The sequence below is a fragment of the Mustela putorius genome, unplaced genomic scaffold, assembly GCF_011764305.1.
Source record: "Mustela putorius furo isolate JIRA1106 unplaced genomic scaffold, ASM1176430v1.1 tig00000785_pilon_pilon_pilon, whole genome shotgun sequence".
NCBI classification, from domain to species: domain Eukaryota; kingdom Metazoa; phylum Chordata; class Mammalia; order Carnivora; family Mustelidae; genus Mustela; species Mustela putorius.
Genome location: NW_025421480.1, coordinates 310,666 through 336,211, shown reverse-complemented (window position 1 = coordinate 336,211; position 25,546 = coordinate 310,666). Strand labels below are relative to the sequence as shown.

At 39.8% G+C, this 25,546-nt stretch overlaps 2 protein-coding genes across 7 annotated transcripts in view; one reads left to right on the top strand and one right to left on the bottom strand.

Annotated features, from left to right (window-relative positions):
• Positions 1–25,546, top strand: part of KIFAP3 (kinesin associated protein 3) — a 178,659-nt gene that overhangs the window by 10,613 nt on the left and 142,500 nt on the right. For 4 of the 5 annotated variants that reach the window (XM_004756680.3, XM_004756679.3, XM_045084583.1 and 1 more), the window contains 2 exons: positions 19,910–20,041; positions 25,231–25,385. In XM_004756680.3, the coding sequence (XP_004756737.1) occupies positions 19,910–20,041; positions 25,231–25,385 (287 nt within the window). Of the gene's footprint in view, positions 1–3,364; positions 3,503–19,909; positions 20,042–25,230; positions 25,386–25,546 lie in introns of those variants that run through there. The other variant, XM_004756681.3, reaches the window with a different exon arrangement.
• On the bottom strand, positions 1,203–4,443 carry LOC101676715 (translation initiation factor IF-2). Of its 2 annotated transcripts, none has more exons than XM_045084586.1 (3): positions 3,324–3,448; positions 2,766–2,962; positions 1,203–2,341 (listed from the first exon to the last, which is right to left on the bottom strand). In XM_045084586.1, the coding sequence occupies exons 1-3, from the start codon at positions 3,372–3,374 to the stop codon at positions 2,257–2,259; spliced, it is 333 nt and encodes a 110-aa protein (XP_044940521.1). In that variant the 5' UTR covers positions 3,375–3,448; the 3' UTR covers positions 1,203–2,256. The 2 variants fall into 2 exon arrangements, with proteins under 2 accessions (XP_044940521.1, XP_044940520.1); XM_045084585.1 differs by lacking the exon at positions 3,324–3,448 and adding an exon at positions 3,698–4,443 and having other exon boundaries at positions 2,207–2,341; positions 2,537–2,962.

The following is a 25,546-nucleotide window of genomic DNA, read 5'->3' as shown; positions in this document are numbered from 1 at the left end:
CCAGGGGGCTAGCCAGTTCATTGCAGATGTCATTGAAAATTCACAGACAATTCAGGAAGAAGACTTTGGAATTTCTCCAGGAAAGCTTTCTTGGGCTTTGTATTGATACCGTGCCTTGACTATGATGGGGAACATCTTGGATGCCTGCACATTTGCTTTATTAGCAGCTTTAAAAAATGTATAGTGGTGGGGCGCCTGGGTGGCTCAGTGGGTTAAGCCGCTGCCTTCGGCTCAGGTCATGGTCTCAGGGTCCTGGGATCGAGTCCCGCATCGGGCTCTCTGCTCAGCGGGGAGTCTGCTTGCTCCTCTCTCTCTCTCTGCCTGCCTCTCTGCCTACTGTGATCTCTCTCTGTCAAATAAATAAATAAAATCTTAAAAAAAAAATGTATAGTGGAAATCTTGTCATTTGCATATGTGGATGGAACTAGATGGTTTTATGCTAAGCAAAATAAGTCAGAGAAAGACAATTATCCTATGATTTCACTGATATGTAGAATTTAGGAAACAAGGCAGAGGATCATAGGGAAAGAGAGGAAAAAATGAAACAAGAGAGAAAGACAAACCATAAAAGAGACTCTTAATCATAGGAAACAAACTGAGGGTTGTTGGAGGGGAAGGGGATCAAAGTATGGGGTAAGTAGCTGATGGACATTGGGGAAGGGTATAGGTTGTAAGGAGCACTGGGTGTTATATAAAACTGATGAATCACAGACCTGTACCCCTGAAACAAGTAACTCATTATATGTGCTGCCGAAGCGAGCACAACAAGTAACTCATTATATGTTAATTGAATTTAAATAAAAATTACTAAAAAATAAAATTAAATATGTACAGCTGCCAGAAGTTACTATAAATGAAGAAACTGGTTTAGCAGAAGTGAAAGAAGAAAAGTTATTTGAATATTAGAACTCATCAGTTTTTTTGCTTCTTCATGTCTAGCATTAGACATACAGTCCTGAAATTTAACTCCAGTCAGCCCACTTCCACCTGGTTTTTATGTGATGGAAATAGGTGTATCATTTTTTTTATTTTTTAAAAAGATTTTATTTTATTTATTTAATTTGACAGAGATCTCAAGCAGGCAGAGGTAGGCAGAGAGGAAGGGAAGCAGGCTCCCCGTCGAGCAGAGAGTCTGATGTGGGGCTCGATCCCAGGACTCTGGGATCATGACCTGAGCAGAGGGCAGAGGCTTTAACCCACTGAACCACCCAGGTGCCCCAGGTGTATCTTTTTTAATTTAACTTTTCACTTTCTCTGTGATGTCTATAATTATTGTTCTTTGTTACTAGCAGGCATTTTAAATAAGAAAGAGATTTCCCCTGTCGAGAAGAGGTAAATTATAGTTCTTTCCCCTGAATTGGAAGGACATGGATCAAGTGCTTAGTTCTTCCCTTTAATAACTGATTTTTGGAGTAAGGATTTAAGGTAGTTACTGCCTTCAATGAAAGTGAGGGTTTTTCTGTTTTTCTATCCATTGTTACATAGCATCATAGAACCCTGAATTTTTATCAACGTGTTAAATCAAACAACAATAATTCCATTTTTAAAAGGATTTATGTATTTATTTGAGAGAGTGTGTGCATCATGGCGGGGGGCAGAGGGAGAGAGAATCTCCAGCAGACTCCCCGCTGAGCAGAGACCAGACACAGGGCTTGATGTCATGACTCTGAGATGATGACCTGACCCAAAATCGAGAGTCAGAAGCTTAACCAACTGAGCCACCCAAGTGTCCCAGTAATTAGTTAGTGCCAACCATGGGCCAGATGCTATTCTAAGGGTATAGTGATTAACACAGCAAAAGAATCTTTGATCTCAAGAAGCGTATTTTGCAAGAATGCTTGTTATATTAGCTATGTATTTTAATGGATATTGTGATCTGGCAATTTTAGATACTGTGAAGGTCTTAAGGTAATCTAGCTATGAATGATTTGTAAAATGTAATATCATATTTAGAATGAATATTTGGAAAAAACAGAAAATAGGAAGTCCTGTTAGGAAAGAACTGCAGTATTCCAGGTATGAAGTGGTGAGATGAATGAAGTGAGGGTGGAGAAGAAAAGCTGGAGTGCGGGAGTATCTTGAAGGAAGAGATGATAAAATTTTCTAACAGCCTAATAAGAGGGCAAATTCGCTCCAAATCTTCTTCTCCAGAAGACTGAGAGAATGACTACAACACTGACAGAAACAGTGTAGTTGGTGTGAATGGGTAGGCAGATAAAAATAATAGCTCTTGGCAGGTATGGCCTGTGTCTATATTCAACATTCCGCGCGCTGCGCTGCATTTGAGCAGAACAATGAAACAGCTTTGCAGAGGCGGCCCAAGGTGACAGGAAATGCAGACCTGAAAGAGAGTAAGCGACGAGATTACAGGAGAGGAAAGGGGCGAGAGGTGTTTTCTTTGAAACCCTAGAGCCTGGTTTGGTGCTGGCATAAAGCGGACCCTGGGTCAGTGTTTACCGCATAAGTGAACTAAGTCCTCTGCAGGGATGTGAGAGCTGGGCCCGTGGGCACAGAGCTGGAAGCCCGGGGTATTTACTTGGTAAGATCCCAAAGCAGTTCTTCCCTATGGCCAGCCTCGGAGGAAGCAAGTCCGAAGGTGAAGGTGCCTTGAGTTCGGGATTACTAGGGTAGGAGCTGGCATTGCAGGCGCTCGTAGGAGAGCGTGCCCGGGTGCGCGTGGACCGAGCGGGCTGGGGCGAGGCGGGGCGGGAGCGCGTTCTGGATTCCGAACACCGGAGTGGGGGTCACAGGGTGGCCTGAATTACAGGGGATACGGCTGTGTCCACCTCGTAGGAGGGTCCGACCGCCTCCGCGCGGTCAGCGCAGCTCCTTCCCCACGGCGCTCCGAGCGGGTTCCCCGGTCCCTGGTGCCCGGCGACCTGCCAGGGCCGCGCAGCTCTGCCGCGGGCCGCATGACCGCAGGGAGCACGGCTCTGGTGCGTGGACAGCCAATTCTGGGACACTGAAAACAAATTTAAAACATAGAAATTTTAAAAAATAAATAAAAGGTTAACGGAAAAACAGGTTTCGAAGCTAAGAGCGGACAGTCCCCCGGGGCGGACCGGGAGGACTCTTCCAATCTCCATCCTCAAGGGGGCGGTGATCAAAGGCCACTTCCCCACCGCACCCGCCCAACCCGGCTCCGCTCTAGGGCGCGTCAGATTCATCCCAGGGCCCAGCGCCTCACACTGAGCCTGCGCAGACGGCGCGGCGCAGCGGGCGCATGCGCCTTGAGGCGGCGCTGGCGGAGCCGGCTCTGGGCGGGTCCGGGTCGCCGCAGTGTTCCGGGGCCGGGGCGCGGTGGGAGGAGCCGGCGGCCTCACCGTGGTAACCGCAGCGCCGCCGCCCCGCCTCGCAGGCCTCCGGACTGTCATCGCCTCTGGGTGTGAGGATCCTGGGGCCGCCGTCCGCCGGCCTCGCTCCGCCGGCCTCAGATTCCGCTCTCCCCCCGCGCCGCCGTCGCCGCCGCCATGCAAGGGGAGGACGCCAGATACCTCAAGAGGTGACCGCGCCCCGGGGCTCGCTCCCACCGCCCGGCCGGGTCCGGCTGCCGTGGGTCGGCTCTGCGGTGTCACCGGGCAAGGCTAGCCGCTTAGAGGCGGGGCGGCCGGCGGGGGGCAGCCCCGCAGAGGGCGGGGCGGGGTGCACCGGGCGGGGCGCGAAGGGCCCTCGGGGCGCGGGGATGCCCGCCCCTTACCTGGCTGGGCGGGACGCGGCGGCCGGGCCGAGTAGACCGCGTGCTCCTGCGCCGCAGGCCCCCGGGGGCTCCGTTCCTCGGCGTCGGGGCAACCCCTGCGAGCCCGGGACCGAGGCTCTGGCGTCTCTGCCGTCCGGCTCCGGCTTGGGCTCCCTGCCCCGCGCCTCCGGCCCGACGACGGAGAGACGTGGTGGGAGGCCGGCCGGGGGCTTCCTTCCCGCGCGTTCCTGCGCCGCAGCCGCTCGGCGCGTTCGACCGCCGGGTGCGCGGGGCGGTCCGGACGCCGGGGCTTGTCGGGGGCTTGTCGGGGCGCGGCCCGGGTGCTGTCAGCGTCTCTGAGGGACACTGTGTCCGTGGGCTCATTCACTTGACTCCGCTCAGAGACGAGGTCAGCCCCGAGGAGGAGGACACCTGGCCCTGGGCCCGGCGTCAGCCGCCGTCCCGTGGAAGACGGTCCGAACTAGGCTCTCCATTTTGGGTTAAGTCACTGTTCCTGTCAGGCTAACCTACCCGGCGGAGTCACGGGCATTTTTGGGGACACAGTGTCCTTTAGATATGGGGCACATAGAACCTTACGAGAGAGATGCCGACCCGATATGAAAAGGAAACATGCATGTAAAGTAGTGGCAGTATCTCAGGTCACAATGTGCTTCATCGCACGAGTCCAGCTGGCTGGGCACGGCCTTCCTCAGCACAGAGGATCCCTGACCTCGAGTCGGTTCTTATCAGGAAGCCGGGCGCTCTGCGCTGCCCGCCTTTCTCTCCGCTCACGAATGTATCTGAAACTGGCCGATAACCGGGCTTCGTCAGGAAAATCTTGGCCGCACTATGTGGTCATGACTAGTTACAGTCTTTGTGGCCTCACTTACATTGATAAAGTATCTCGATCGAACATCTTGTGACAGAAGAAAATAAATTAGTTCTCCTTCAACGTTATGTTCCGGATTATCCTACACAAAGAGCCGCTGATACAGTGTCAGCTGATACAGTGTAATACAGGTGTGCCAAAAGATAGCTTTTTATTGGGATTCTTGGACCCGTACGGACCCTTAGGCATAATTCTCAACCTGTTCCTTATGTTTATAGTCATGTGGAGTGAGAAAAATCAACCAGTCACTGTGGTGTTTGAAGTAAAATAAGGTCAGAATTTGGAAAGGTTGAAACAGACTCTCTTCAGTTTTATGTAATTCTGACAGTATGAGTAATAAGTGTGCGCTGCTGTTGCTGACATACAACCTTACAGGCCGATGGCTTCTGATGTCTAGCAAAACCATTTTCATTATTGGTTCTTAGATAATGATTACATATATTCCTTTTGGAATATTTTTACTTTTAGATTTCATGTTTCACAGGAAAGCAACCTATTTTCAATCCAATACATTCAGTCTAATTGGAATTAGTTGGTTTCAGGAGTTTTATTGTGGTTTTACTGAGGACTGTCGAATATCTTTATATTTAAGTGTGTAGTAGGGTGTAGAATGGAATCCGGTTTCATTTCTTCTGCTACCAGCTTAGATTCAGTAGCACTTAATGAACACTTACAAAATACCCAGTATATGCCTACTGTTACTCTGGTTACTGGGGGAAATGATTAAATAGGCATAGTGCATGTCCTCAATCAGATGATACACAAATATAGACAATTATTTGTGATTTGGGGATTTTTTAGCCTCCTTTTAAAACACTCTCCAATGGCTTTCCATTGCTTCTAGAGTTAGAACACCTGCCTTTTCAGCTTTCTGTCTCTCTGCTTCCCTCCCACCCCCAATAATTTCATACCTGAGCCTTACGGAAAGAACTTCTTTTAGATCTCTGTGTTGCAGTGTTAGGTTTCAAATGCCCTTCTCATTGTCTGGAACTTGCCCTATTATTCACCTAGCTAACTCCTCATTTTTCCTATTTTTGCTTAAATGTCATTTTTTCCAAAAAGTCTTTCCTGAGCTTCCGTTTTCTCATTCCACAATCCACAACCCAGGTCACTATACCTGCTAGGTACTCATGATACCAAATACCTTGTCTTTACCCACCCTTACTCATATCTTGTTATTGTTTGTCTTTTCTCCTTGTCTATAAGCTCCAAAAGGCTCAGGAGCTATGTATCTTACTTGTCATTCTGTCTTCAGCACACAGCACAGTGCCTGGAACAAACATAAGTACTCACTAAGTAGTGATTAAATGATGTGAAAATAAAGCTACAAAGAAAAATGGGCCAAATCTTATAGGAATTAGGAGCCATAGTAAACAGTTGAGAATTGTAAAAGCAGTGGGGAACCAGTGTAGAATTCTAAGAGTAAATGGCATTCATTCATTCGTTCATTCAGTAGTTTTTGAAAATCTACCATGTGGCAGTCACTCAGCTGAGCGATTAAAAGTATTGGGTGAATGATACGTACTTTCTCTGCTTTATGGTGCTTATCATGTAGCGAGGAGTACAGACTTCAAATCATATATAATCAGAAGTAATTATTGTATTTATGGTAAGTGCTATAAATATATGATAAGCAAACTCAGTATGGCCTTTGTGTAAAGCTTTTTTACTATATAGTATAATGTTCTCAACATTCATCTACGTTTTAGCATTCATTAGTACTTCATTCCACTTAAAGGCTGAATGATAATTGATGGTGTGGATATAGCACATTTTGACTAACCATTCATCTATTGATGAACATTTAGAATGTTTCTTTGGGCTATTATGAGTAAAGCTGCTTTGAGCTTTCCTGTACTAGTTTTTGTTTCAATACCTTTTTTCACTCTCTGGTTATCCCTAGTTGTTGCAGGGTCATGTACTAATTCTATATTTAACTTAGTGAGGAACTACCAAACTTTTTCACAGTGACTGCACCATTTTACATTCCCACCAGCAGTGTATGAGAGCTCCAATTTTTCGAATCACTAATAGTTGTTATTTATTTTTTTAAATTATCGCCATTCAGTGGATGTTAAGTAGTATCTTATTATGATTTGCATTTCCCTAGTTACTAGTGACATGGAGTATCTTTTCATGTGCTTCTTGGCCTTTGTCTATCTTCTTTGGAGGAAAGAGTTCTTTATATGTTCTAGACACTAGACTCTTACCAGAAAAGTGGTTTGCAAATATTTTGTCTCATTCCATGGTTATTGTTTTCATTCTCTTTGTAGTATCCTTTTGCAAAAGTTTTAAATTTTGATGAAGTCCAATTTAATTTTTTCTTTAGTTTCTTTTGATGCCATTATTTAAGAAATAATTGGCCAAATAGTTAATTTCTGCTTTTGTTTCCCTTGCCTCAGGAGACCTATCTAGAAAAATGTTGCTAAAGCTGATGTCAGAGAAATTATTGGATATCTACACCTAAAGGAATTAAATTAGACCCTTACTTTATACCACATAATTAGCTCTAGGATTTTTATGGTTTCCTATCTCACATTTAGGTCCTTAATCCATTTTGAGTTTACTTTTGTGTATACTGTAAGAGAATGTTCCAGTTTCATTCTTTTGCATGTAGCAAAATAAAAAGCTTCTGCACAGCAAAGGAAAAAACAAAACTAAAAAACACCCTACAGAATCAGAGAACATATTTGCAAACAACGTGTCTGAAAAAGGGTTAGTATCCAAAATATATAAAGAGTTATACAACTCAACACCAAAAAAACAAATAATTGAATTAAAAAATAGACAGAAGGCATGAACAGACGACATTCTCCAAAGAAGGTATACAGATGACCAAAAGACATATGAAAAGAAAAGATGCTCAACATCACTCATCATCAGGGAAATGCAAATCAAAACTAACAATGAGGTATCGCTTAACATCTGTCAGAATGGCTAAAATAAAAGTCACAGGCCACCAGTGTTGGCCAGAATGTGAAGAAAAAGGAACCTCATGCACTGTTTTTGGGAATGCAAACTGGTGCAGTCACTATGGAAGACAGTGTGGAGGTTCCTCAAAAAGTTAAAAATAGAACTACTCTGTGACCTAGTAATTACACTACTAGGTATTGATCAAACAATACAGACACTAATTTAGAGGGATAGATGACCTGTGTTTATTGCAGCATTATTTATAAATAAGCAAATTATTGAAGCAGCTCCAGTGTCCATCAAAAGATGAATGGATATGGGGCGCCTGGGTGGCTCAGTCGGTTAAGAGGCGGCCTTCGGCTCAGGTCACGATCCCAGGGTCCTGGGATTGAGCCCTGCATCAGGCTTCCTTCTCAGCGGGGAGCCTGCTTCTCCCTCCCTCTGCCTGCCGCTCTGCCTACCTGTGCGTGCTCTCTCTCTCTCTCTCTCAAATAAATAAATAAATCTTAAAAAAAAAAAAAAGATGAATGCACAAAGGGGAAGTGGTGTGTTTGTGCACACACACAAAACACACTGAAATATTCACCCATCAAAAAGAATTAAATCTTGCCTTTTGCAACAATGTGGTTGGATCTGGAGAGACTTATGTTAAGTGAAATAAGTCAGTCAGAGAAAGACAAATAATATGATTTCTCTCATATGTGGAATTTAAGAAACAACAAATGAATGGAAAAAGAGAGAGAGACAAACTGAGAAACAAAACACTTTTTTTTTTTTAAGATTTTATTTATTTATTTGACAGACAGGAGATCGCAAGTAGGCAGAGAGGCAGGCAAAGAGAGAGGGAGAAGCAGGCTCCCCGCTGAGCAGAGAGCCCCATGCGGGGCTCGATCCCAGGACCCTGGGATCATGACCTGAGCCGAAGGCAAAGGCTTTAACCCACTGAACCACCCAGGTGCCCCTGAGAAACAAACACTTTAATGTAGAGAACAAACTGTTGGTTACCAGAGGGGAAGTGGTTGAGAGGATGGGTGGAATAGCTGATGGGATTAAAGAATACACTTATGGTGAGCACTGGCTGATGTACAGAATTGTTGAGTCATTATATTATTGTACCCTGAAACTAACATAAAACTGTATATTAACTGTACAGAAATTAAAATGTAAAAATATAAGAAAGAAAAAAGAGAAACCATTGTCACATCCAAGGCCACGAATATTTGCTTCTATGTTTTCTAAGAGTTTTATCATTTTAACTCTAAAATTTATGTTTTTGATCCATTTTGAGGTAGTTATGCAGTATGAAGTAAAGGCCCAATTTCATTCTTTTGCATATGGATATCTGGTTGTCCTGGCACCATCTGTTGAAGGTATTCTTTCCCCAGTGAAAGGTCTTGCTACCTTTGTTGAAAATCAATAGATGGTAGATGTAAGGGCTTATTTCTTGACTCAATTCTATTCCATTGATCTATATATCTGGTTTTATGCTAGTATGTCACTGTTTTGATTACTGTAACTTTATAGTATATTTTGAAATTGTAAAGCATGTCCTCCAACTTTGTTCATTTTCAAGATCGTTTTGGCTACAGAGGTCCCTTGTATTACCATATGAATTTTGGGGTTCCTTTTCTTTTTCTGTAAAAGAGGCCTTTGGGATTTTGATAGGGATTGTATTGAATCTGTAGATCACTCTGGGGAATATTGCCATCTTAACACTATCAAGTCATCCAATCTATGAACAAAGGGTGTCTGCCCACTTATTTATTAATTCTTACCAATTTCTTCAGCAACATTTCATAGTTTTCACTGTGGAAATGCTGCACCTCTGTGCTTGAATTTATTAGTATTTTTATTCTTTTTTTAAAAAAAGATTGATTTATTTATTTGGAGAGAGAGAGCGCACACACACACAAGCAGGAGGGTCAGAGGGAGAGGGAGAGAGAATCTTACCGAACATGGGTCTCCATCTCCAGACCATGAGATCACAACCAGAGCCAACCAAGAGTCGGACGCTTAACTGTGCTTCCCAGGCGCCTCTTTAGTATTTTATTCTTTTTGATTGTAAGTGGGATTATTTTCTGAACTTTCTTTTTGGAATTTTCATTACTAGTGTATAGAAATACAATAGATTTTCTGTGTGTTGATAGTGTATTCTGTAACTGCTGAATTTATTAGCTTTAACAGTTCTCAACATACAAGTTCATATCATCTGCAGATAGAGATAGCATTCTTCTTTTCCAATACGGATGCTTTAATTTTTTTCCATACTTCAGTGCTCTGGCTTGAACTTCTAGTACTATGTTGAATAGAGGTCGTTAAAAGTGGGCATACTTGTCTTACTCCTTAAGGGAAAGCTTTTATTCTTTTACCCATTTAATATAAATATTAGCTGTAGGTTTTTCATAAATGCCCTTTGTCATAATGAAGTTGAATTTATCATTTGAATTTTCTTGTATTCCTAATTTATTAAATGCTTTTATTTGAAAAGGTGTTAGGTTTTGTCAAATCTTTTTCTGCATCAATTGGGATAATCATGTACTTTTTAATTTTATTAATGTGGTGTATTACACTGATTGGTTTTCATATGTATAACTTCCTTGCATTCCTAGGATAGAACCTACTTGGTCATAGCTTGTAATCCTTATAATATACTGCTTGATACTCTGCTAGTATTTTGAGGACTTTTACGTCTATATTCATAAAAGAACTATCCCTTTATAAAGGGTATTTATAAAAGATATTCTATTTTTGTGGTATCTTTGTCTTACTTTGGTGTCAGTTGAACCAGATGTTTTGGTAACCGATGTAATGTTGACCTCATAGAATGAGTTGGGAAGTATTCCATCCTTATCTAGTTTTCGGAGGAGTTTGAGAAGGATTGGTGTTCATTTTTCTTTGCATATTTGATAGAACTCACCAGTGAAGCTGTCTAATCCTGGACTTTTCTTTGTTGAGTTGTTTTTGACCACTGATTCAATCTCATTACTTATATAGGTCTATTCAGAATTTCTGTTTCTTTTGAAATCATGAGTTAATTATGTAGTTTGTGTATTTCTAGGAATTTATCCATTTCATCTAGGTTATCTAATTGTTGCCTTACAATTATTTATAGTATTCTTTTTATCTGCATAAGGTCACTAGTAGTATCCCACTTTGATTTCCAGTTCTAGTAATTTGAGTCTTCTCTCTTTTTTCTTAATTTAACTAGAGATTCGCCAGTTTGGGGGGTTCTTCAAAGAAGAAACTTTGGATTTTATTTTCTCTTTTGCTTATCCTCTATTTTTAAAAAAGATTTATTTGTTTTAGAGAGAGAGGGAGAGACGGCATGAGGGGAGGAGTAATGGGAGAGGACAAGAGGGAATCTTAGGCAGGCTCCACACTCAGCATGGAGCCCAATACAGGGCTTCTTATGATCCTGAAATAAGGACCTTAGCTAAAACCAAGAGTTGGACGTTTAACTGACTGAGTCACCCAGGCACTCCTCTATTCTCTATTTCTTTTATCCCTCCATCTTTACTATTTCCTACCTTCTACAAGCCTGGGATTTAGTTTATTCTTTTTCTGGTTCCTTAGGGTGTAAAATCAGGTTATTGATTTGAAATTTGTTTATTGGGCTATAATTGACATATTAGTTTCAGGTGCATATTGTAGTGATTTATATGTATTCATGCATATTGTGAAATGATCACCACAATAAGTCTAGTTAACATCTATTACGATACAGTAATTTTTTTCTTGTGATGAAAACTTTTAAGATTTACTCTCATAGCAATTTCCAAGTATACAGCACAACATTATTAACTATAGTCACAATGCTGTACATTAGTTCCCCAGGACTTATTTTGTACCTTTTGACCACCTTCACCTGTTTCGCCCACCTGTACTCCCTACCTTTGGTAGCTACCAATCTATTCTGTATGTCTGTGAGTTTGAGTTTTTTTGTTCTGAGATCTCATGTAAAAGTGAGATCATACAGAATTTCTGTTTCTCTCTCTGACTTATTTCACATAGCATAATGCCATAAAAGTCCATCCATGTCACAACGGCAGTATTTCACACATGTACACACATACATTCACCACATTTTCTTCATCTGTTTATCCATCAGTGGACACTTGGGTTGCTTCTCTGTATTAGCTATTGTAAATGATGCTGCAGTGAACATGAGGGTCTGTCTGTCTTTTTGACTAAGTGCTGTTTGCTTCAGATAAATACTCAGAAGTGGGTTTGCGGGTTCTATGTTCAGTTTCTCAAGAAACCTCTATAGTTTTGACATAGTGGCTACATTGATTTAAATTCCCTCTAATAGTGTATAAGGGTTCCCTTTTCTCCACATCCTTACCAACCCTTGCTATTTCTTTTCTTTTTGATAAATAGCCATTCTAACAGATACAGGTGATATCTCGTTGGGGTTTTGATTTGCATTTCACTGATGACTAGAGATTTTGAGCATCTTTTCATGTACCTTTTGGCCATCTGTATGTCTTCTTTGGAAAAACACCTATTCAGATCCTCTGCTAATTTTTTAATCAGATTGGATTCTTTTTTTTTTTTTTTTTTCTGTTGAGCTCTAAGAGGTCTTTATATACTTTGGCTATTAACCCAGTATCAGATATATTATTGGCAAATACATTCTCACATTTAATAGGTCACCTTTTCGTTTTTGTTTCTTTTATTAAGCAGAATATTTTTAGTTTGATTTAGTCCCATTTATCATCTATTTTTGTTTTCGTGCCTTTGCTTTTGGTATCAAATAAAAAAAAATTGCCAACACCTAGGGCAAGAAGCTTAATGCCTGTATTTTTTTCTAGGAGTTGTATGGTTTTAGGTCTTATATTCAACTCTTTAATCCATTTTGAATTAACTTTTGTATATGGTGTAAGATAATGGTCCAGTTTCATTCTTTTGCATATAGCTATCCAATTTTCCAAAACACATTTATTGAAGAGACAATCCTTTCTCTATTGTATATTCCTGTCTCCTTTGTTATAAATTAGTTGGCCATAAATGTGTGGGTTTATTTCTGGGCTCTGTATTCTGTTGATAGATATGTCTTTTTATGAAAATACCATACAGTTTTGATTACTCTAACTTTGTAATATAGTTTGAAACCAGAAAATGTGGGGCACGTGAGTGATTCAGTCTGTTAAGCATCTGCCTTGGGCTTCGGTCATAATCCCAGGATCCAGACATGGAGCCCCATGACAGGCTCTCTGTTCCACGGGGAGGCTGCTTCTCCCTCTCCCTCTGCCACTCCCCCTGCTTGCACGCTCTTTCTTTCTCTCTGTCAAATAAATAGATAAAAATCTTTAAAAAAAGAAAGAAAGAAACTTGGTAATATGATGCCTCTGGCTTTGTTGCTCTTTCTCAAGATTGCTTTGGTTATTCAGGGTCTTTTGTAGTTCCATACACATTTTAGGATTATTTGTTCAGTTTCTGTGAAAAAATGCCATTGGGATTTTGATCAGGATTGCGTTGAATTTGTAGATTTCTTTGGGTGGTATGGACATTTTATTGGTATTAATTCTTTCAGTCCATAAGCACAGAGTATCTATTCATTATTTGTATTGTGTTCAGTTTCTTTCATCAGTATCTTAGAGTTTTCAGTGTAAAGGTCTTTTACCTTCTTGGTTAAACTTATTTCTAGATATGTTATTGTTTTTGTTGTAATTATAAATGGGATTATTTTCTTAATTGCTCTTGAGAGGTTCATCATTAATGTATGGAAATGCAACTGATATTTAATATTGGTTTTTGTAACCTGCAGCTTTTCTTGAATTTGTTTATTCTAACAGTCTTTTGTGGTGTCTTTAGAATTTTCTCTATAAGAATATCATGTCATCTGCAAATAGTGACAGTTTTACTTCTTGCTTTCAGATTTGGGTGCCTGTTACTTCTTTTTCTTGACAAATAACTCTGGATGGCGCTTCTAGCACTATGTTGAATAGAAGTGGTGAGAGTGGGCATCCTTGCCTTCTTCCTGGTCTTTGAGGAAAAGCTTTTAGCTTTTCACTGTTAAGTATGTTAACTGTGTCTTTATCATATACAGTCTTTATTGCATTGTGGCACATTACCTGTATATTCATTTTGGTGACAGTTTTTATCATAAATGGATGTTGAATATTGTCAAATGTTTCTGCATCTATTGGAGATAATCATAGGACTGTTAATGTAGTGTATCATATTGATTGATTTGCATTTGTTGAACCGTCCTTACATTCCACTTGATCATGGTGTATGATCTTTTAATGTAAACTTGTATTTTGTTGAAGATTTCTGCATTTATGTTCCTTAGAGGTATTAGTCTATAATTTTCTTGTGGCTTCTTTGTCTGGTTTTGGGGTTAATGTAATTCTGGCCTCATAAAATCAGTTCATAAATATTCCCTCCTGTTATTTTGTTTGGAAGAGTTTGAGAATGATTGGTATTAATTTTTTGAATGTTTGGTAGCATTAACCAGTGAAGTTGGGTCTGGACTTTTGTTTGTTGGGACATTTTTGATTACTGATCCAATCCCTTACTAGTAATTGGTCTCTTCATATTTTCTGTTTCTTTATGATTCAGTCTTGGGAGGTTGAATGTTTTTTAGGATTTTGCCCACTTATATGTTCAATTTGTTGGTGTATAATTAATTGTTAAGGCTTGTGATCCTTGTATTTCTGTGTTATCAATTGTAATGTTTCCTGTTTTGTTTCCGACTTTATTTATTTGAGTCCTCTTTCTTTTTTTCCTGGTAAATCTAGTTAAAGGTTTGTCAACCATTTCATAGTTTGATTTATCTTTTCTGTTGTCCCTTTAAGGTGTATTTCATTTATTTTCACTTTGCTCTTTATTTCCTTTCTTCTATTAACTTTGGGCCTTGTTCTTTTTCTTTTTTTATAGATTTATTTATTTTAGAGAAAACCAGCGGGAGGGGCAGAAGGAGAGGGAGAGAGAATCTCCAGCAGACTCCTAGCTGAGTGTAGACCCCAACGTGTAGGCTCAATCTCATGACCCCGAGATCACAACCTGAGCAGAAACCCAGGAGTCAGACGCTTAACCAACTGCATCGCCCAGGTGCCCCTGGGCTCTGTTTTCGTTTTGTTTTGTTTTGTTTTTCTAGTTTCTTGAAGTATAAAGTTGGCTTGTTTGTTTGAGATCTTTCTTCTTCCTTAATGCAGACATTTATCTCTATGAACTTCCCTCTTTGAACTGCGTTTGCTGTGTCCTTTGATTTGGTATGTTGTATTTCCATTTTCATTTGTCTCAAGGTATTTTTTGAGTTCTCTTTTGTTTTTTTCTTTGACCCATTGATTGTTCAGTGACATGTTTTAATCTCCACACATTTGTGAATTTTTCTGTTTTCTTCTTTTAATTGATTTTAGTGTTATTATGGTCAGAAAAGATGCTCGATATGTTTCAATTTTTAAATATATTAAAACTTGTTTTGTGGCCTAACATATGATCTGTCTTAGAGAAAGTTCCATGTATGCTTGAGAAGCATGTGTATTCTGTTGCTTTTGGATAGACTGTTCTGTTTATGTCTGTTAAGACCATCTGGTCTAATGTGTCTTTTAAAACCAGTGTTTCCTGATTGATTTTCTGTCTGGATGATCTGTCCATTTATGAAAGTGGGGTATTAAACTCCCTTACTACAATTGTATTGCTGTTTATTTCTCCCTTGTATTTGCTAATATTTTCTTTATATAGTTAAGTGATTCTATGTTGGGTGCATAAATATTTACAGATTTTATATTCTCTTGTTGGATTGACCCCATTATTATTATTATGTAATAACCTTCCTTTTCTCTTTTTATAAACTTTTTAAAAAACATTATTTATTTATTTGTGAGAGAGTGAGAGAGAGAGCAAGCATGAGTGGGGTTGCAAAGGCAGAGGGAGAGGGAGAAGCAGATTCCTCCCGGCTGAGCAGGGAGCCTGATGTGGGTCTCAATCCCAGGATCCTGTGATCATGACCTGAGCTGAAGGCAGATGCTTTACCCACTGAGCACCCAGGTGTCCCTTCATTTTTTTTTTTCTTTTTCCTTCTCTGATTGGTGAGTTCTATTTCCCTGTGTTTGAATTCACTGATCCTTTCTTCTGCTTCATCTAATCTGCTTTTGAATACCCCCTGTTGCATTTTTCAGCTCAGTTATTTTTATTCTTCAGCTCTGTGACTTCTGTTTGGTACTTTCTTATATTCCCTGTCTCTACTGAAAATTCTCACTTTTTTCGTCCATTCTTCTGAGCTCAGTAAACATCATATTGACCATTACTTTGAATTCTTTATCAGGTAGAATGAACATTTATCTCCATTTTATAAGGTCTTTTCTTATGGTCTTACCTTGTTCTTTTGTTTGGAACATATTCCTCTGTTTCTTCAATTTTCCTTGAATCTCTGTGCCTCATCTAAGAGATGAATCTTGTTGTTTAACCCTGCCCTAACTCCTGTTTTTCTGTCAAATCTTTGTGATTATACAAGCAGTCTACTTTACTTCTAGTGACTCTCAGTAGTTGAAGGTGTGCTAAGACCTGTCAATGTCATAAAGGGGAGAATTCAGTCAGCATGTAGATTCAGGCTGATTGGAAGCCAGTCAGGCAACAGCTTTTAAAGTATGCCAATATACCTCTTTCAGAGGGAAGACTGGGAGATGGGTGTTTCTACTCCCTTTTTGTTGATCACTAGAGCGATAGCCTGTTAAGAACTGTTTCTTGGCTGATATTCCTTTGAAATCATGAACACAAGTCTTGCTGGCCCCCAGAGCCAGGCAATCATGGGGAATGCCCTGGGTGGTAGCCACAAAAACCAGAGCACCAGACAAGTATACAAGCTCTTCCGCAGGGGATGCTGGCACTCTGCAGCATAGCAGAAGGAGAATGTGAAGATAACAGCTGCCCTCCCAGGTCCCTGGTAAGGATTACAACCAGTCGTCTGATGTATGTTTATTTAGAAGCCTGTCCTTCAGGCCACAGCTATGAAGATAAGCTAATAGACTTCTTTTACAGATAGACTGGGTACCTCAAACTTCTGCCCTCTGTTGTGCCCTGGGGGTGGTAGTCAGTTAAGAACTCTTTCTGCATTTGTTACAGTGCCGTGGGACCTGTGTGTGTAAGCCCTGATGACCGTCAGAGCCAAGTGATCTAGAGGCGACACCTGGGTAGCATCTGCAGAAATCAGGGCACCAGTCAATGGTACATGCTACATGCTCCCTTTTGGGAGATACTGGTTAGCCAGAGCAAAGCAGAGGGACAGTGCAAAGATGGTACCCACTGGCCTCTGTCGTTGGAAAGTATTTCATTAGGCCCATACATGTATACTAAATTAGTTGCCTGGCCCACAGGTTAACTTTTTAAGATAAGCAAATAAGTCTGTTTCACAGAAATTCTGGGCACCTGTCATCTGCCTCCGCCCTGGGCTCTGGGGTAGGTGAGTCCATACACATAAGCCCTTTAAGAACGGTTTCTCTGTTTGCTGTAGCCATGCATCTCATGGTCAGAAGCCCCGTTGGCTTTCAGTGCTAGATATTTTAGGGCTCATCTTCCAGGTACCAGTCTTCAAAGTTGTGTTAGGTATGGGTTTAAACCCTTCACTCCTCAGGCTGAAGCTCAGGTTTGTGAGTTCTCTCCTGATTGTGGGTCACTGTGGCAGGAATGGGGCTTGTGGTGAGATTGTATCTCAGCATCTCCTTCCCACTTCGGTGTGGATTTTTTTTTTCATTCACCTAATGTGTAGGAGTCATGTAGCTAATTTTTAGGTTTTCTTTCCGAGAGGAAAGTTTTTCATATGTAGCTACAGATTTGATGTGTCTGTGGGAGGATTTTGAGCTCAGAGTCATCCTATGCTACCACCTTGAATGGTAACTTGTAATAAGTCCTTTTGATAGCAATAAAGATTAATGAATATTTGTTTTTCTAGAATATTGATGAATGCATAATGCATTTTGAGCAATTATTTTCTCTTTTAAGGATCATGATGATACCATCAACTATGTAAAGTCTGGAAACATCAGGATGTACTTCAGAAATGTTTAATTAAGAACATTGTACCCCAGAATGACAGTTAGTACATGGAATTATAGAAGGTGTATTTTACATCACTCTGTGAAGGACAGACTTCACATTGACCTAAAAAACAATTTTTCTAAATTAATTTAGCATATTTTAGGTTCTAGTTTCCTTATGCATATAAAACAATAAAGCAGAGCTGTTATTGATTGAGAAGGCTCCATTAGTTGAAAAATTTACAGATAAAGGACAGCAGTTTTGATATGTGCCATAAGATGCTTCAAATAGAAAATAATTCTAATAATCAGTTATAATTTTTTTTTTTTAAAGATTATTTATTTATTTATTTGACACAGAGAGAGAGATCACAAGTAGGCAGAGAGGCAGGCAGAGAGAGAGAGAGGAGGAAGCAGGCTCCCCGCTGAGCAGAGAGCCCGATGCGGGACTCGATCCCAGGACCCTGAGATCATGACCTGAGCCGAAGGCAGCGGCTTAACCACTGAGCCACCCAGGCGCCCAGTTATAATTTTTTTAATCTAATACATGGGTTCCAGGGAAAGCATTTGGAAGCTCATTCTCTTGATACTTAAACATCTAACATCACTATCAATTTCATGTTAAATTATATTATAAGACACATAGGCACAAAAAATCAAACAAAAACTAGAAAGGAGTGATAAGATTCTTTGATATGTATGAGTTCTTCGAGAAAGGCAAGATATCAGACCAGAAGACAACAATTATGCTTTCGTCTCACCTCTGAATGTGTGGAGGACCTACTGTGAAAGTGGTAGTCAGAGACTCCTCTTAGGATCTGCACTTACATTTTATCCTTGTGGTTCTCTTCACGGAATTGGATATAGCGGTTATCCCGTTGTGTATAGGAAATTCATGAGTGTGATTGCTCTCCATTTCATCAGGAAGCAAATAACTAGTTTACTTTACAATTAAGATAGTTTGTGTAGTGCTTGATATATATAATACATCTTTTCTGTTTTATTAAGCTCTTCTTAGTTTTTTTGTCCTGTGATTTCTATAGCTTTTGATTGCTTGTATCCATTTATTTTACCTTTTGGACTCTATACCATCCTATTTTGTATATGTGTGTTTATCTTACTTCCTAATTATTTTTACTGGCCTGCCTGGTTTCTAGCTGCTTTTATTCCTTAACCAGCCTTGCTCTGTACATCTTACCATCAGTTTAGTTTCTGACCACGTATACCCTAGGGTTGTATTTGATTTCCTGCCCTGTCTCTGGGCTGGACTTGTAGTCATGGTCCCAATACAGATTCATGTTCTTACCTTTTTTGTTTTCATAAAGAATTCGGATGAAAAGATCATTTTAAAAATCATGTAGAAAATGTGCATAATAAGCCATTTATTTTTAATGGACGGAAAAGCTTTGAGTTTCTGATTATTAGAATCAGTTAAGACATTATTGTATTATGTTCCTTCTCATCAGGCTGAGATGCCCACTAGCCAACTGAGCACAGTAAGAAATTTATCTTGTTTCTGTTGCTTAATCTCTTTGAGTACATCTCATTTTGTCGCCTTCTAATGTGGCCAGGTGACAAGTGGTGGTTAATTTGTCACTGGTTTACAATAATTAAACATTCATCATGTAACTTTAAAAAGGTGGGAGGATGATGTATATAGGAACTTTCTATGGGAACTATTAGGGATACTATAATTTGAGATGCATAACTATAAAACATAATCCATACATTTTTTTGTTATTTGAATGTGATTTGAAGAATGACTAGGTACTAATGCCACAATTTACACAGTTATGTAAGATGGTACATGATAAATATTGTAGTTTAAATAATTTCTTTCTATCATTCTGTGATACAGTTAACAGTCTAATTGTTAGGCAGATTGATTTCTTTTTAATATAAATTTTGGGGGATGCCTGGGTGACTCAGTAGGTTAAGCCTCCAAATCTTGATCTTGGCTCAAGTCTCTATCTCGGTGTCATTGAGTTCAAGCCCTGTATTGGGCATGGAGCCTTACTTAAAAAAAATACACATATACATACATACATACATATATACATATATCATAAAATATAATAAAATATGAAATAAAATAAATTTAGGGGCATCTATCTTTGTTTTTGAATTGCTGATTTTTGAGGTTATTCTCTCTCTAAAACCTGTTGTATATTTTATTGGCTTGCTTTTATGCATGATTCTTGTGTAGATGTATTTTTTCCCAGGTATAACTGTTTATTAAGGTACTTTCTGCAAAATCAAGAGTTATAAGTATAGTACAGAGTTTACAGAGTTGAAGGAAAAGACTGACTATGTCTTGGTCCAAGTCAAGAGAAAATCTAATTTAAATGCATATGTTAGTCTAACCCACATGCTTTTGTAGCTAGAAACCGGATAAAAACCATGAACTTTTATGGGCTTTTAATCTATGTCTATTTTTATTTTATATTATAGGAAAGTTAAAGGAGGAAATATTGATGTACATCCATCAGAAAAAGCACTCATTGTTCAGTATGAAGTGGAAGCTACCATTCTTGGAGAAATGGGTGATCCCATGTTGGGAGAACGAAAAGAGTGCCAAAAGATGTAAGTTTTCTTCATTTGTGTATGTTTTGAAAGTAGTGAACCTTATACCTGCATAGATGACAGATGGTTATGACATTCTTTTAAATATACTTCATCTTAGTGAAGCAAAGACTATATTACACTATAAATACAGAGTATATTTATTCCAGAGAAGATCAGGTTTACATAAGCATAATGGGAACTTGCTGAGAAGTATCATTTCTAATTTACCCCATTTAGAAAAATCCTATAACAGAATATAAACTACTACAACTTGTGGGGCGCCTGGGTAGCTCAGTGGGTTAAGCCTCTGCCTTTGGCTCAGGTCATGATTTCAGGGTCCTGGGATTGAGCCCTGCATCAAACCCTGCAGCGGGCTCTCTGCTCAGTGGGGAGCCTGCTTCCTCCCCCACTCCGCCTTACTCTCTGCCTACTTGTGATCTCTCTCTCTGTCAAATAAATAAAATCTTAAAAAAAAACCTACTACAACTTGTGAAATCGGTAATAAAAGATATGTTTATGTGGGACTTTTAGCTTAATTCAGGAAATTTCTATTTTAGAGGATCCTGTCTGTGTTCTTTTTTCCTTGGAATTGTAGAAAGAAGTGTGAGTTCCAGAATTCCCACATGGGGCATGTACTTTGAATTCACCCCTTAAAAGTCTAGCCCTGTGAAAGATGTTATTAATAAAATGAGCATTTCCTGACTTACTGAATTGAGCTTACATCTCCTGACATCCTACTTTCCTTCCCACTTTTGTAATACTTTCAGGAGCCCCTTGGGAAATGGCCTTTCTCATTAGCGTATAGTTGTGCTGCTAGTTGTCTTATCCTCCTTGTATAGTGTTGTGGAAGTAGAGAAGGTATGAGATCACCTAGTATTCTCTCCTAACCTTCTTTTCTACCTCCATTAAAAAAAATTTTGATTGGGAACCAAGTAAAAAGAATTTTAACTGGTTAAAAAAAGTGTTAGTTTGTATCCAGGTGGTGTAGCATACTGAAAAGCACTTTAAGTATATAAGAGTGGTTTTCAACTGGTTGTGATTTTTTCCCCCCAGAGAACATTTGGTAATGCCTAGAGACATTTTTAGTTGTTGTAACTGGAGGGATCCTATTGCCAGTCTAGTGGATAGAGGCAGGGTGCTACTAAACATCCTGCAGTGCACAAGATAGCCACAGACAGTGATTTGGCTCCAAATTTTAATAGTGCTGCCATGGAGACACTTTGGTGTATAGCAACCTGAAAAGGGAAGTTGCCTGATATTTTAGTAAGATCCCTAATCTGACTTCTCTTTTGTGTATTAGGAGACTAAATTATACAGATACTTCATCAAAATAACTGAGCCCTTGGATGATTCACTAAGTTGAAGAAAAATACACTTATGCACATACACAATGCTTACACTGTGTCCTCTTAGACTTCCTCTCTTCCATTAATGTGTTTGTGAATCCTGCCCAAGTTTTGTACATTCTGAGAACATGTGAAAATCTTTGAGATCTTACTAATTTGATTTCCCAAAAAAGTCTAGCCGATCAGAGTCTTTGCCTTTAGAACCTCAGATATCCACATTTCAGGTGAGAGATTTCATTTTTAGTTCTTAAGAATGCAGTCAGTAGTCTCATTCAGCTAGAATTAAATAAGAATGTTGTTATTGCATGGAAATCCATGGGCTTTTTAGAAAAAGGATATATTCATCTGAGGGCCAACCACTTGGAAAGAGTTACTACCAACTGTGGCTAGACTAAGTGGATTTAAACTTCAGTAAGGGAAAAACCTGAATAATTCAAACTTGTGATACTCAACTCTGGCTGTACAAGCTTTGGAAAGGAATCATTGTAGGACCAAAAGGAGAATGTGGCTTGTTGATAGTTCTGGAGGTTTTAATAATGCCAGCAGCTGAGGATGAGGGTTTTGGAAAGGACACTCTTATAAGCTGAGATAGATAGGAAGTGAAAGTGTCATTAAGTTGGGGTAGTGAGTGCTATGGCCCAAGTCTAGATCACTTGTACTATATTTCATTTTCCCTTATTAGGCAAAGGAATATTTAAGCCCATCTTCAACAGAGTCCCAGTTTTTTTGAAGATTTCTTAATGAGATACTGAGGATTATGGTCCAAAATAATAAGGGTATTTTTCTTGTGACTTTTTGGTATTCTTCATACGTATGGACTGCTTAACGAAGGTTCTGATTTTTTACTGTGGGTATAATCAGTAAGCATAGGGCTGACGTTTTCTAAAAGTTCTAGCCCTATCTATTTCTTCATTGTCTTTTTCTTTTTTTTAAGATTTTATTTATTTATTTGAAGACAGAGATCACAAGTAGGCAGAGAGAGAGAGAGAGAGAGGAGGAAGCAGGCTCCCTGCTGAGCAGAGAGCCTGATGCGGGGCTCCATTCCAGGCGCCTGGGATCATGACCCGAGCTGAAGGCAGAGGTCTTAAGCCACTGAGCCACCCAGGCGCCCCGTCTTTTTTTTTTTTTTTTTTTTAAGATTTTATTTATTTATTTGAAAGAGAGTGAGAGAGGAAGAGAAAGCACAGTGGGAGAGGGAGAAGCAGACTCTGTTGAGCAGGGAGCCTGATTCGGGACTCAATCCCAGGATACCCAGATCATGACCTGAGCTGAGGGCAGTCACTTACATGACTAAGCCACTCAGGCATCCTCTTCTTTGTCTTTTATAAGAAGGGAAGGATTTAGGAGAAAGACCTATATACTGAAAGAAGAAAATTTGTTACCTTTGATGGAAAGATGAATCCGATTGTTATTATATTTGTTGGTAGAAAGTAGATCTAAAAAGGATAGAAAAATCTACTTTATTAAATCACAAGACCACTACACACCTATTAGAATAGGTAAAATCCTGGGCGCCTGGGTGGCTCAGTGGGTTAATCCCCTGCCTTCTGCTCAGGTCATGATCTCAGGGTCCTGAGATCAAGCCCCGCATCGGGCTCTCTGCTCAGCAGGGAGCCTGCTTCTCCGCCTCTCTCTGCCTGCCTGTCTGCCTACTTGTGATCTCTGTCTGTCAAATAAATAAATAAAATCTTAGAAAAAAAAAAAAGAATAGGTAAACTCCACCAAAATGCTGGCGAGGATATAGAGCAATAGGAGCTCATTCCTTGCTAGGGGGAGTATAAAATGGTACTGCCGCTTTGGATGACGGTTTGGCAGTTTCTTACACAGCTAGACATAGGCTTAACGTGTAATCTAGCAGTTGTGTTCCTAGATATGAACTCAAATGAGTTGAAAACAGTGTCCACACAAAAACTGGTACATGAATGTTTATAGAAAACTTAAAATTGTCAAAAATTGGAAGCACCCCAGATAACCTTCAACAGGCCAGTGAATAAACAAATTATGGTGCATTCATATGGCCAAGTATGATTCAGCACTAAAAAGAAATCCGCGGTCAAGCTATGGAAACACATTTGAGGTACCTTACTGTATGAATGCATATAAAGTGGAAGAAGCCAGACTTCTATGTGATTCCAACTATGTGACATTCTAGAAAACGCAGAACTAAAGTAGAAAGATTAGAGGATGTCAGGAGTCTAAGGGATGGGGGAGAGGAGAATAGGTGAAGCACAGGGCATTTTTAGGACAGTAAAGCTATTTTGTATGATACTGTAATGGTGGATACATGGCATAAAGTATTTGTCAAAGCTCAGAGAACTAACCAGCACAAAGAGTGAACCCTAATGTAACTGTGAGCTTCAGTTAGTGATAATGTATCAGTATGGGTTCACCAGTTTTAACAAAGGCACTATGGAGTGCCTTCTTAATGTGGGGCTAAAATTATACAAAAATAAAATAGTATATAAGACTTAAAAGGTAGAAATGTAAATAGATTAAAGGAAACTTAAATGGACCCATTATTTCTAGGTTGTTGCAAACATTAGAAGCCACTCTATCAAATTTATGCATTAAAGGAAACCTATTAAAGTCTTGTGGAATTTATTAAAGGCACCTTTATTAGGTGACTTGTAGAATCTTTGAAGGACCAGATTTGGGGGTGACTGCGTAGCTGGGAATAATGTGTAAACTCTGACGCTGCACTTACTTCGGAGACCATCCCTCCATCCCTCTCCAGATAATGACTTCACAGATGCTAAGTGTGAGTCGCTTCTTTGGTGATCTCTGTCCTCCTGCCTCTAATCTCATACCGTGACGGCTCTTCAAAAATTAGCCATCTTCACCAAAAAGAAATACACAGTGGCTACTTTCTTATTTTCTCTTTTTTTAATATAAGCCTTGCATGGGTGCATCTGCTTGTACGAGTCTTAAGAGTCTTTTGTCACCATTTGAGTTTCACCCTGAAGCTAATTTTATGTCTTCAGGGCTCTCCCTGGTACCACGGATCTGTGTACATCGGCAATTGTTCCACCTGAACAACTGAATCTGAGTATACTGATACTGTGTATTTCACTCCTTAAAAAAAAAAAAATGGAGGCGCCTGGGTGGCTTAGTGGGTTAGGCTTCTGCCTTCGGCTTGAGTCATGGTCCCAGGGTCCTGGGATCGAGCCCTGCATTGGGCTCTCTGCTCAGCTGGGAGCCTGCTTCCTCCTCTCTCTCTGCCTGCCTCTCTGCCTACTTGTGATCTCTGTCAAATAAATAAACAAAATCTTAAAAAAAAAAAATGGTTGTGAGTGTGGTCAAGAAAGTTACTCATTTTTGGCAGTATGGATTCTCACATCCAATAATGACTAGAGTTTATGTATATTGCCAGAAAGACTGTTTTAAAAAAAGATCCCTGAATATGTTCTCCTGCCTAGAACAATCAGATAGAGATGTTAATGTTCTTTTGTTATCTCATTTGTCCTGTCCAAAAAAATAATTTCTTTGCATTTTTCTAAGCCTAATTATATCTAATACTTTATTATATTTTACTGAAAGAGTCTGTGTCAAGTACACTTAACTGCTTTGTAAACTATTTAAAAGAAGTAGTTTGTAGGGGCGCCTGGGTGGCTCACTGGGTTAAGCCGCTGCCTTCGGCTCAGGTCATGATCTCAGGGTCCTGGGATCGAGCCCCGCGTTGGGCTCTCTGCTCAGCGGGGAGCTTGCTTCCCCCTCTGTCTCTGCCTGCCTCTCCGTCTACTTGTGATTTCTCTCTGTAAAATAAATAAATAAAATCTTTAAAAAAAAAAAAAGAAGAAGTAGTTTGTAAGTTACCACTCCCTACGATGTTGCCTGAGTTGGAAAATTCTGCTATGCTTACAGCATCCGTCTTAAGAGTCTCAATGCCAACACAGATATAACTTCCCTGGCACGGAAGGTGGTTGAAGAATGTAAACTTATTCATCCCTCAAAGTTAAATGAGGTGGAGCAGCTGTTGTACTATCTACAGAATCGCCGTGACTCGTTGTCAGGAAAAGGTACATAGAATTCCTCACTTTTTAATGCATAACCAGAGTTGTTTGACTATAGTTTGTGCTTTTGATTTTTGAATGATAGGTGTATTTTTGTTGTTATTGCTTTATTTTGTTTTGCCAGTGCTATAAATAAGTAAGTGAATGAAAGAATAAACCTATTAGTT